We start from the raw sequence: 12,980 nt of genomic DNA on the forward strand, positions 1-12,980 counted from the left end.
GAGTCAACACTAAATCACAGCTTCTGGCAAGGGATGTCTTGCAGCAAAATGTACCACACAACAAAGTCCTCAAGGTTTAATGAATAGACTGCTAGCAAAATGTGTCTGAATTGGACACATTATGTATCAATTTAGGAAGTTTTCATCAAACAGATTTCTACTCTGTTTTGATGTTGATACTGTGGCGGCCACAGCAGAAGACTTGGGACAGGAACAGGCTGCGACGGACAGAAAGGAAAGCCCTTGGAACCACTGGCCTCCCTCTGGGACTCCAAGATCCAGGAAAAGGGCAGGAAATGATCTCAGACCCCTCAAAACCCCTCACACCATCGGTTTCATAAACCGCAGACCTGTAATAGCACGGCAACAACTATTTCTCACATTTACATTTTAATACAGATATAATGGGCATTGAGAGGTCCTTATGCATGCTGGTTCTAAAGGCAGGTCATGAAAGACTGTTCATGTAAGTTCAGGGAACACAAACAAATGAATAAATAAATAAATGTAAATTTCCCCAAGCACCAAGGTTCCACTGAGATCCCGACGAGCAAAGTGCCATGATTTCATGGTACTTTGATTGGTTAAATGCAGAGGACATATTTCGTTGAGTGCATGGAGTGCATGAACTGATTCGTATTTGGCATCATTTACTGTTCGGTTCATCTACATTAGTGCTTAATGCATTATATTGCGGGAGAGAAACCAAACCGCTTTGGTCGATAAATCTCAATCTGATTATGATATTACTCTAATAATTAAATAAGAAACTGATTACTGTGCAGATTTTATATTTACGCTTGTATTGTTGAGGTGTATTCATATACTCTATTTTCTTCTTCCTGGCCATGGGTTTTATTTTACCACAAGCTGGTTATTTAAAATAAAATAAAAAAAAAAAACCTGCCTCACTCAGCAGCACCTTCAGCCTAGAAATGAATGCAGATCTTGGACAGAGTTCAATGCTAGGCAGAAACTGATGAGGCCGTATGAAGAGGGAATCATTTGTCCATGAGCAGAGGGTTCGGGGAAGGCAGGGAGACACTGGTCTTCGCAGTGCCTGGATATAAATAGTGGCGTGCGCCTGCTGGAGCAGTGTGGGTGCAGGAACAATACAACCGCCATTCTGCTCTGCTGATTGGCTTGATTTTGTTTGTGTGGAAGTTTCCTCCTCCTACATTTATTTCTAAGAATCTTCTTTCAGGGAGTCTTCTAATGAAAAAAGAAGGAAAGAAAGAAAAAGAACAAGATGACACGCCCACCCTGGCAGACAGAAGTTGATGAAAAGGCAACTTCTCCTCCGTGGGTAGGAGACCATTCATAACATTTGTCATAATACTTGCTAAGCACTTTTTAATGCACCAATCTGTCATCCACTGCCAGTTGAGCCAGTTTTCCTGAACCATCCTAGACATCTGACAGTTCGTCAGTTCAGGAACGGTCTTATATAAAAAAAAAAAAACGTTAACATGCTGCGTTAACGTGAGACTCTTTTCGGGCGATTAAAACATGCTGCGTTAATGTGAGACTCTTATCGGGCGACTAAATAAATAAATAAATAAATAAAAATCGCCGTTAATCTATTCACAAAGTTGGGTTGGGAGCTGGGTCTATACTACGCAAGCTATTGTGCCGGAGTTAAATGGTTACACTAGATTTTTAAGTATATTTCTTCTTTCTTGAGTCTTTTAGTTTCTTATTTTCAAAAGACTTATTTTGTTTTTGAGACCCGGTTCAGGTCTCTTGGACACATGGCGTGAGCTGTGAGAGGTGCGTGGGGTTTGTGTGCAAAACGTTATTTCTTTCATTTTATGTACATATTAGGAATATTTAGTGAATATTTTTTTATGTTCTTTTAATACTATATATTGTAGAGAGAGGTGCAGAAAGATGCGACGTTCTGATGCGATGTTCTGACGCAACCTTGCTTTTTGTACAGAATACACTTTGCACAGAAAATCTCTTGATTTTGTCAGCTCATCATTTGTGGTTCAAGAAACGAAATCAAAAAGTTACACAACACAGAAGAAGAACCGCTACACTATGATGACTTTCACCTTGATATTTTAGTGCGGATGTATACCTAGCCGAATTGCACTGTAGGGGGCGAGAACGAGTCTTCGAACTGTGAAATTACCACATCAAACGTGACGTGGTAACATGGGTGCAGCTATTTAACTGAATAAACAGTTGGTAAACACAAGTACATTTTATTGAACATCATTTATTTTCATCACCAATTATCATAGAAGAACAGTTTTCTCAAGCAGTTTGTGATGCATATTGGAAACAGGAGATGAGCCCCTGGTCTAATGCGCCACCTGGTTTGAGAAACCCGTTCTCAAAGACTTACTTTTAGTCATTATTTGGGTAGCACACATATTCTGAATGCCTTTGGCAGAATTCCAACGAGCCATTTTAATCTAGATTAATGTAGATTAATCTAGAATCTAGATAAATTATTTTTACTCTAGATTAATTCCAACATTACAGTGAGATTAATCTAGATTAAGAAAATTAATCTATGCCCACCTCTTAAAAAAAAAAAAAAAAAAAAAACCCCAATCTTTCCCCTCAAAATAAGGAAAATCCACTATACAAATGAGGCACCACAGCCACTCACACCCATAGAGACACGTGAAATTTGATTTCAATGATTTCAATGTCTCAAGGCTGATATAAACCAAACATCAGAATCAGCACCGTACTTCAGCGCACACACACAAGGAACTGGGTTCCAGGCGCTGGTGTCCCTCAAGCAACACAGTACACAATACGATAGAGCAATATATACTAGTTTATAATACTATATACATCAGGATTGTACAGATGTGCACAAAAAACATAATAAAACACGGCAGCACAACATATATGAAGTGCAATAACAACAGTGTAGTGTTGGATATGGAAGATGGTTTTGTAGGTTTGCTGGTTATGAGGCTGATTGTTATGGAGGGAAGAAGCGGCTCCGGTGTCTGTGGTTCTGGTGTAGAGACTTCTACACAGACTGCCTGAGGGCCGTAGTTCAAAAAGGTTGTGTCCGGGGTCTGAGAGAATTTTACCTGCCCGTTTCCTGGATGGAGGGCAGGGGAGCACCAGTGATTCTTTCTGAGGTTCATATAGTTCGTTGCAGTCTGTTCATGTCCAGTTTGGTGGCTGCTCCAAACTAGACTGTGATGGATGAGCACAGGACAGATTCGATGACTGCAGTGTGGAGCAGCATCATACTTCTTCAGTTGCCTCAAGAAAGTAAGTCCTTTGCTGGGCCTTTTTGAGGCTGGAGGAGATGTTGATTGGTTGTACCCCAGAACTTCTCCGCGGCTGATGGAGGCCTGACTGATATGGTGAGAAGTGATGGGGGAGTCCAGTCATCTCCAGAGTGCTGAGTGTATATTTAAATGAAGCTGCCCGGTTGTCTAGGTGGTTAGGATTTGGAGCGCTCTCCGCCACGGCCTGCATTCAGTCCCCGGTTAGGGAAGGGTTGTAAAAATTTGGGACAGTGGTGGCATAGTGGGAAAGAATGCGGACCCATAATCGGAAGGTTGCTGGTTCGAATCCAAAATGGCAAGGTAACGTCCCCACACACCACTTGCCGGGCTGCTTTCATGGTTGCCCACCTCTTACCAAGGGTGATGGGTTAAAGGCTGAGGACTCATTTCATTGTGTCACCATGTGACAATCACTTCACCAAAAACTCAATCGTCTAAACTAGCTCTTACAAAACATGAGCAGCGTGAACCTTTCACCTTGGGGAGGAAAAAAAAAAATTATAATATATATTTTATATATATATAAAAATCTCCTTAAGTCTCATGAGCATGTACCAAAATATATTAAAGAAGCTCAATGAGATGTTCTGGACTAGAACAGAACAAATATGAAGAGCACTCTGGGAACTCTTGAAAACAGGCTGCATTACATTTTAGATGTAGTGGATTAAATCCCAAAGCACAAGCATTATTATTATTAATATTTTTAGACATTTGCTTCATAAAATCAACCAGACCCGTGCACCCAGTGCTAACATACACAACCAAACATCTGAATTCACAATGGGCTGTATTATTTAGCAACAGCAGATCGAGAGTTTTCGATCCAAGTGCTCTGTGTAATGAACATATGTGCAGGGAATTCAGTCTTGAGTGCTAGGAATCAGACAGCAGCAGGATCTGTCAGTCCACAAAAACAAGACCAGTGGAAGTATTTTTTAAAGTGAATGTGACTGGTAGAATGCAGAAGAAAGACTGGTAGTGCAGCCCAGTCACTTCTCATTCTCTTTGAAAAGGGTGAAGCTGTGTTGGTAGTGCAATCAAAGGAAAACATTTTTGCAAATTTCTATGCAAATGAAATAATGGTTGGTTGCCGTTCTATTGCCCCCTGCACAGCAGGCATGCCCACCGTCAGTGTATTCCTACTGAGCCTCTTTCCCACACTTGTCTCGGTCATAGTTTTAAATAGGCATTGTAGCTAACCTTAAGAACTTATCACAAATAATTTGTTGCAAAATGTGCTACTAATTAGTTACACACTTTCAATTGACTGACAGTCCTAAAGCGTTAAAATACTTGGGGCAAGTGTATTACAGGGAAGCAATGAACAATGGGGCTAATGAATTCCATTAATGATTAACATAGTAAATTAAAATGCAAGAGATCAGCATTATGAGCTGTGCTACCCCGTACAAGGGCTTTAGTATTCTGCTAAGGGATGTCATTACATATTAATAAAAATGACAGTAATAATACAGAAGATACAAATAATAATAAATTACAAAGTTGTCTGTAATTTCCTTTACATTCCTTTACTACTTAATCATGAGAAGCTCTTAATACATACAGCCACCCATATGCTCATTTTATTCGGAGACCATTTTTTTCTAACATCCTCCATCCCAAGACTGCTAAACTTCCAACCTCCCCTGCCTTAAGGCAAAAAAAAAAAAAAAAAAATGAAAAACACAAAACAGGAATAGTTTAAAGTAGTGTAAACCTGAAAGCAAAATAAAATTCAAAAGCACAGGCCTTGAACGTAGCGCGGGGCTCTTTATCAGTGGAAAACAGAGAGGCTCGGAGGGACAGGATGACTCGTGACAGACCTGAGGGACAGCCAGCCACACTCCTCCTCTCCCCTCCGCTCCCTCGCTCGGTACACTGCAGCAGAGGCGGACGACTCCAGTCAAGCTCATTTGCGGGAGGACAAGCGCTTCTCACATCCGGCATGTGGCATGAATCGGAGCTGATAACGTGGTTGCTAACGGAAACGCAATAGCTGATGAGAACAAAATGGCCCTTGCTGTAACAGCGTGTGTGAAAGGGCCCGCATCAGGCCTTTCCTAGGCATTCGGATGTCATTCCAGGGCATCTCGGTGCACGTCTCTGGATGACCCACAATGCGAACAGACCATAGACCCCATTAAATAAAAATATTAACATATTATTTCCTACAACAGAAGACAAACTTTATGTGATTGTAAAAAAAAACCTCAGAGTAGTTACAGTTCCTGGAGTGCTGTGGGGATGGAGCAAATGAGACGACTGGAGGAACGTCAATGAAGCAAAAACATCCTTCAGCATGTATATGTAAAAAAAAAAAGCAATAAGTCATTCTTATTTTTGCAAAAAGGAATCAAACCATCAAACCACAGCACTGTGTTTTTCAGTAGTGCGCGCGCACACACACACACACACACTAAGCTTGTTGTTTGTACACTTCAGAATCGTAATGTCACACAGGCACAGAAAATTGACCAGCAGTCTCATCATTTTAGTGCCCTAAAATAAATGCAATTACGCCATGCCCAATCATGGTTTATTTCAAAAGTCAATTTGTGTCTGGGAAAAGACACAACCCTAATTCTTCTGAGCTCATGAGAAACAGGGATCTCTAGCAGAAGAATGAAGAAATGACTGACCTTTTGTTGAAATTAAATCTGACAAATGTACAAAATGCTAGACTGTCAAGCCTTATACAAGCAGTGAAAGAAGAAAAAAAAACAAAAAAAAAAGAAGCTAATTGTATGGCGACCTTACGGTGCAGAGCAAAGCACACTGCTCCCCGGGCGCCTGTCATGGCTGCCCACTGCTCACCAAGGGTGATGGTTAAAAGCAAAAGGACAAATTTCGTTGTGTCAACATGTGCTGTGCTGCAGTGTTTCACAATGACAATCACTTAAACAAAAACCCTACCTACAGTCTACGGCTGTAAAACTCCTGGCTTAGACCCATGAGGCTTCATTAGAGGCAGGTGCCACTGACTGGAACAGCTCATCAGGGGCTCAAACAAGCACAAAGTGGGGAAGAGGAGTAATAAACGGTTCTGTAATCTGTCAGCAAGTGTAGCAAAATAAAGAAATATATAAAAAATAAAATCAAGTAATCAAGGAAAGCGGAACACGTCCGCCAAGCGGCATGACAAGTTGGCAGGAGCTTAAACTGCAGCAGCTTCCCAGTGAGATCCATGTACAGATGTGATGACTGAGACTGGTGTGCTGCCAAAGGTGGCCTATTAGATCTGGTTAGCCACGCTTTAGAAAGGGGCTTCAAACATGCCCAGTAAACAACCTCTTTTCCAAGAGCCCTTAAAGGTTATGAAATTCTTTTTTTTTTTTTTTCACTTTTATATTGGTCTTAGTTGTAATTAGTAGTAGTAATTCAGCCTTGGTGCAGTCCCACCATGAGATTTCCCCAGGACTCGCCGTGATAATGTGGAGGAGAGAGACAGGACAAGGAGGAGAGCAACCTGTAGACGTTAGCGGGCATTCATGGAAATGACGTCAACACCATTCACCAACCACGAAAAAAATTATCAACCCACTGGTTCTTCACAGTCAGAAACTTTTACATCCAATCACCGAGCAACCGCAATTACAAAACTGTTTCCAAGCTTTGATGGTCGGAGGAATTTGTTTTTTTTTTTTGGGGGGGGGGGGGGTAGGAAATGCTCTGGGTGGAAAAAGCATGAGAAAGGGGAGGTAACCTTCAGAAGAATGTTTGATGAATCAGTTTTTTCAGCCCCACCTCTTTTTACCTTCATGGCTGCTTCATTTAGTATTGTCATCATAAAAAAACACTTCACGAGACGCTCATTAACATGAGTGAATGATAAGAAAGTGGTTCAGAATAAACCTTCAGGACCCTTATCTAATTATTATTTAAAACTGACAAACAAGTGGGGAAAATCACATCCTGTCATGTCGCAGGTATCTCCCAGCACGTACTGGAACAGTCACTGAATGGAACCAGATCTCAGTACCCGATCTGTGCTGGCTGCTCAATGCTTCGTGATTCTCCATCATCCAGCAGCTGACCTAACGTTGTGATCTGCACGCCAGTTTAGTTTTTGATTGGGTCTCTCAATGAATGCAGTGTGTTTTGTGCAGCAAAATTCACTTCCATGTTTCTTTTGTTTAAATTATTAGAAATCTGCAGCCGGGCGAGTATTTGTATATGACCCCGCCTTATTATTATTTTTTTTTTTTTAAACGGTATAGTAGAATCCGTTGAACCTTGGACAACCAGTGGGATAAATCTAGGTTCTTGCCAATGAACAAAAAGTAAAAAAAACTTTACAAAAAAACAAAAGGCTACAAGAGAAATCTATAATGCATTCTATTTTATTAAGTCTCTTGAAGAGCAAAATCCATTTCAGTGACCATCATCTGGTGAGGGTGTCACGCCACCACACTATCAATCTGCCCGCCGCAGTTGTGACACCTCTTGTTGAAAAGAATCAGTCCAAATCTTCACCCACCAGCACCTGGCACCACATGGGTGGTGAGAAACGGTAGCGACTGGCCAGTGGCCCGAAGATGCCCTGCTGCACAGAGGTTCCACCACAACTTCCCTTCTCATCCGTCCTGGGAGGAAAGCGACGCCTTACGCAACGGCTTCGGAAGATACGCATCTCTCGGGGAGTGAAAATGACAAGAGCTGACAGACGAAGGGAACTCAACTCTTCCCTCCGGCAGCTATCTGCCTCTCACGCAGATCAGCAGAGGGAGACGACTCCTGCATCACAGAGAAAGGGCCGCTTACATAAAGTCTAAAAACACACAGAACACCGCTGAGGGTTTTCGGGGGGGGGGGGGGGGGGGGGGGGGGGTTAGTATTCCTTTGCCAAAGGATTAGCTGTGTGCAGAAGGATGCGTGGGACATCTCCGGCGCAGCTCTTCTGTGCCATCGCCTTCCGCTGCCTCCACACCGGGGGCGTCGGGAAAAGCCCCACCGAACAATCGCACCGAGTCTCCGACATGCAAAAAACAAAAAAATAAAAAAAAGGGGGGGGGCTTCTTTCCTCCCCGGCAAAACAAGGGCGAGGAAGCAACGCGTGGCGAGGAGGGAGCGGCCGGCCCCCTCAGAGTTGCCGGGGAGGAAGGGGAGGACTATTCTTCTAGGAAGAAAGGAGCCTCCCACGGCCCACGACTCGGCTCAGAGCCGGAAGAAATCCCGTCTGCCGGCCCGGTTTATACTCGGCGCGGCGGCTGAAGGGTCTATTTGAAGACGCATTAGAAGAGGAAACAAGCTTCCTGATTGTTTGATATGTGGGCAGCAACCACATTAGTCACTCTGTGGCAAGGCTGCGATGACAGCTCCTGTTCCCTCAAAACAGAGGGTGCCACCCTGCCAAACTTGGTTCATAATGTCACTCACCATGACACTCGCTCAGTGTCCCCCCCCACCAAAAATAAATAAATAAGACGATCTGGGCAGCTCCAGCCTTCAATAGCGAACATCATGTCATAAATCCTCGCCAGTCTGACGTTTCCCCTGTAATTCCTGTGTTGATTTGACTGGAGAATCTCTCCTGGGCAAACCGCCGACGTCCAGCAGTATCTGTCGGCTCTGAATAAACTGGTTGGTTCGACAGGCAACATTTTACACAAAAAAACGTGATCCATTTACAGCATTTATCAGACGCCCTTATCCAGAGCGACTTACAATCAGTAGTTACAGGGACAGTCTCCCTGGAGCGACTTAAGGTTAATTGTCTTGCTCAGGGACACAATGGTAGTAAGTGGGATTTGAACCCGGGTCTTCTGGTTCACAGGCGAGTGTCTTACCCACTAGGCTACTACCACCTCTTCGGCAAAACAACTCTACTCTTCATAATAAAATGAATGAATAATGCCAAAGGGGAAAAAATATATATAAACACAACAGTACAATCAGTACTCCCGCCTTGAAAGGCAGACCGGTGGCAAGAATGCATGCGCTTTGGGTTCGTTTGTTTTACGTAACTATTGACGACAGCACTATTTGGCAGTTTTGGATCCAGTCTTACATTAAAGGCAAAATTTATTCTCAAACAGCGTTCCGACAGTTCACCGGGGGAAGCATTTGCCAGCGTCGCATGTGGGTGTCGGGCACCACGATGCGCAGATCCTACGGTCCCTCACCAGGCAAGATGCGGTTTCTAACGTTCTCGGTGTCCTCGTGTCAAGTCCTTGCGGGGACATATGGGGACATAGACAGCCCCACAAAGGTGACGATTATCAGTTTCTATTGATCTGCAGCGGCCCTTCATGACATGATCCTACAGCTGTCCCTACGGCCACCAGAGCCCCTCTACACCCCTGCTGACATCAATCCGCCCCCCCTGATGGACCCCACAGTGCGAGCCGCAGCCGCATCGACGCTGTATAAACTGTTTATTAAACGATAATAAATCTCATCATTTAAAAAAAAAAAAAATATATATATATATATATATATATATACATTTAATGCGTTTGGATGGAAGAAAAAAATTAAATGGCATGTTTTCACGCGAGAGATTAATGAATGAAGCCCGACATGAAGGCAACAAGCGGCAGAAAGTCTGAACCTGGAGAAGAATTAAAAAAATAAAAAATAAAAAAAAAACTGCGTCGCGCCGCAAGTTTAATTTCCAACTTTCCAGCCGACGGGCTGCGAAGCGGCGAGCGCCGCCGAGCAAACTTCCTCACCTTCTGCTGCCGGCGCGCCATGTCCGTGGGCTGTTTGGCGTTGAAGGGGTACGCGACGCAGCGCAGCACGAACACGTACACCTGCAGCCTGCTCCTCCGCTCCGCTTCCTCCCGCCGGACCCGCTCCCCGTCGGGCGACTGCGGCGGCGGCGACGACGACGGCGGCGGCGGCGGCTTCTCTCGCCCCGGCTTCTCCGCCTCGGGCGCCCGCTTGGCGGGTCGCTCGTCCTCCGGCGGCAGCTCCCCCTCGGACTCGCTGGAGGACGGGTCCAGCATGCTCGGGTCCCGGTCGGCGGCGGCGGCGGCGGCGGCGGCGGAGGTCTGCGCGACGCGCGGCCGCTTTTCACGCCGTGGAGGGCGGAGTTCGGCGGGGCTTGTGCGTAGCCTCGGTACAGGTGGGCAACCTGTGGCGCCGACACGCAACACGTGGGAGGGACCGGGGCGCCGAGTTTACTCTTAAACACGCAGCGTCGGAATTTCTCCAAGTGATCAAAACCCGCATTAGTCGAAGAGTCAGTCTAGAACAGGCCAATTTCGACCTACATGTAGGATAATAACATACAATTTCAAAGAACTTAATATGACCCCCAGGGGGCCAATTTAGAACACTTGTCACAATAGACACAATATATGACACACAATAAAAATGTCCTTGTGTTGCACTATACACAACCATAAATAACCGGCCTGTTTGTGGAGGTCGATTTTTAACACTTAACCTCACATGTTGTGTCTTCATGGGTCAACACCAAGTCTGAAATTGAGAGTAAACTTGGAGTAGGGTGGTAGTGGCCTAGTGGGTAGCACACTCGCCTATGAACCAGAAGGCCCGGGTTTGAACCCCACTTAGTACCATTGTGTCCCTGGGCAGGACACTTAACCCTGAGTGTCCCCAGGCGGGGACTGTCCCTGTAACTACTGATTGTAGTTACTCTGGATAAGCGTGTCTGATAAATGCTGTAAATGAGTAACGGTGAGCAATCGACCTCGTATTCGGATACTTTTGCTCACATGAAAAACTGGGTGGACCGATTTGTGTTTTGTGTAGCTGTAAACACCGGGGAATAGAACGAGTTAATAAAATTTAAAAAAAATGATTAAAAAAAAATCATTACTTGTATGAAAAACTGAGCTGTATCGATGAAATGGCCTGGAAGTTGGATAATTATTGATGAGTTTGTCAGCAATAGTTATAACCCAGTTGGCCAAAATGAGATGTTTTGTCAAAAACAACATTTTGAACACGTGTATTGTGTAGCAGAGACATTTAGCATGCTAACCAGCTAGCAGCGGCCTGCTACTGTATTTCTCCTAGTACTGCGGACCTCAGGGGATGGCAGTATTCAAGTGCTATCGTAAATCTCGTAATTAAGTTAGGGAAATGCAAACGCTGGGAAGCAGGGACTTGCAGCATGCACTGAACGGGTCTGTTCAGGTACCGACAGAATCCCTCTCTTGTGCTCCTGGCTGTGCACCTGTGTGGAAGAAAAATTTACAGCATTTATCAGACGGCCTTATCCAGAGCGACTTACAACCAGTAGTTACGGGGACAGTCCCCTCCGGGAGCAACTTAGGGTTAAGTGTCTCAGTGTCTCAGCTCAGGGACACAATGGTAGTAAGTGGGATTTTGGGACCTTCAGATCTTTAGTCTAATGCTCTCCCAACTGAGCTATAAGAAACATGTTATGTGGGGCTTTTTATTATGTGAGACAGTTAGCCAAGACAGTGGCTTTATGTTTTATTATCATCTCGTATTTGCAGTTGGTTAGAGGTTGGTGGTGTTCACATATGAACACCAAGGGGCAGTGGTGGCCTAGTGGTTAAAGAAGCGGCCCCGTAATCAGAAGGTTGCCGGTTTGAATACCGATCCACTTAGGTGCCACTGAGCAAAGTACCGTCCCCACACACTGCTCCCTGGGCGCCGTTCATGGCTGCCCACTGCTCACTCAGGGTGATGGTTAAAAGCAGAGGACACATTTTGTTGTGTCACCGTGTGCTGTGCTGTAGTGTTCACTTCACTTTCACACAATATGGGTGATTCCAGGTGGTGGAAAGAGCATCCCCTCGAGGTTTGAAGTCGCTGAGTATTTTCAAATGGCAGCTTAAGACCCCTTTAGAGAATACTTACACTAACTTTCTGACTTGTGTAAAGAACAGAGTATTCATGGTTGGAGTTCTAGTGAACCAGAACTGACTACTTCATTGATGAAACATGAAAGCACATTGTACGTCACTCTGGATGAGGGCGTCTGCCAAATGCCGTAAATGTGTCATGTGTTGTGTCTAATGTAAGTACTGTTATATGTGCTCGCTGCTCCATTGTGCCTTTTAAATTGCCCCTCGGGGATGAATAAACTTCTTTTAATTGACTTGAATTGAAAAACTGGCCCATACTGGATAGAGTGAATTATTTACAATTCCTACATATTTAAAAGTGATCTCAGTGCAAGAACAGAAAGTGCAACATATAACTGAATGCAAATATTTGGCAAAATGAATGATAAGTATAACATACACTATATGGACCCAAGTATTGACCATTACACCAACACGGAATCTTTGTTTTATTGATATTGCATTACAATACTGAGGTTTTAATGTGGTCCTCCTTTTGCAGGTGAATTATGACCCATGTGGACCTGTATCTTTCCTCTACCGCCGCTTTTACATTTTTGCTTAGCCTGTCTATGAGGCCGCGAACTCTGGAAGCATCAGTGGGCGAGAGAGACCGAGTATGTTTGCTGCAAATTTTTTGATCACATGTCTCCGCGTCGCGTGACACAATGAATCGATTATGGAATTTGTTGCCGACTCTTTTCGTAATCGACTTTTATTGATTTAATCGATGTGTTGTTGCAGCCATACATACATTTTAAATGTGTTGTGTGTCTGTTTTTTCTCCCCCTCGAAAATAGTACTGAGGTTGAGTACCATCCTTAGTATCAGTATCGTCACAAGCATAGCTTTCATTAGGAAAAGATCACATTTACAGTCGTACAGTTTTGGGTTTCACTGCTTTATTGTTTTAGATCTTTTT

The 12,980-nt window shown here is 44.1% G+C and overlaps 1 protein-coding gene across 13 annotated transcripts in view; it reads right to left on the bottom strand.

The window, feature by feature from the left end:
- The window catches only part of cadps2 (Ca++-dependent secretion activator 2), a 100,373-nt gene extending 90,016 nt beyond the window's left edge, over positions 1–10,357 (bottom strand). For all 13 annotated transcript variants that reach the window (XM_028959269.1, XM_028959267.1, XM_028959264.1 and 10 more), the window contains exon 1: positions 9,944–10,357. In XM_028959269.1, the coding sequence (XP_028815102.1) occupies positions 9,944–10,219 (276 nt within the window). In that variant the 5' untranslated portion in view covers positions 10,220–10,357. The remainder of the gene's footprint in view (positions 1–9,943) is intronic.
- Positions 10,358–12,980: the final 2,623 nt, after the last annotated feature.

The sequence above is a fragment of the Denticeps clupeoides genome, chromosome 17 (genome assembly GCF_900700375.1).
Source record: "Denticeps clupeoides chromosome 17, fDenClu1.1, whole genome shotgun sequence".
NCBI lineage: Eukaryota > Metazoa > Chordata > Actinopteri > Clupeiformes > Denticipitidae > Denticeps > Denticeps clupeoides.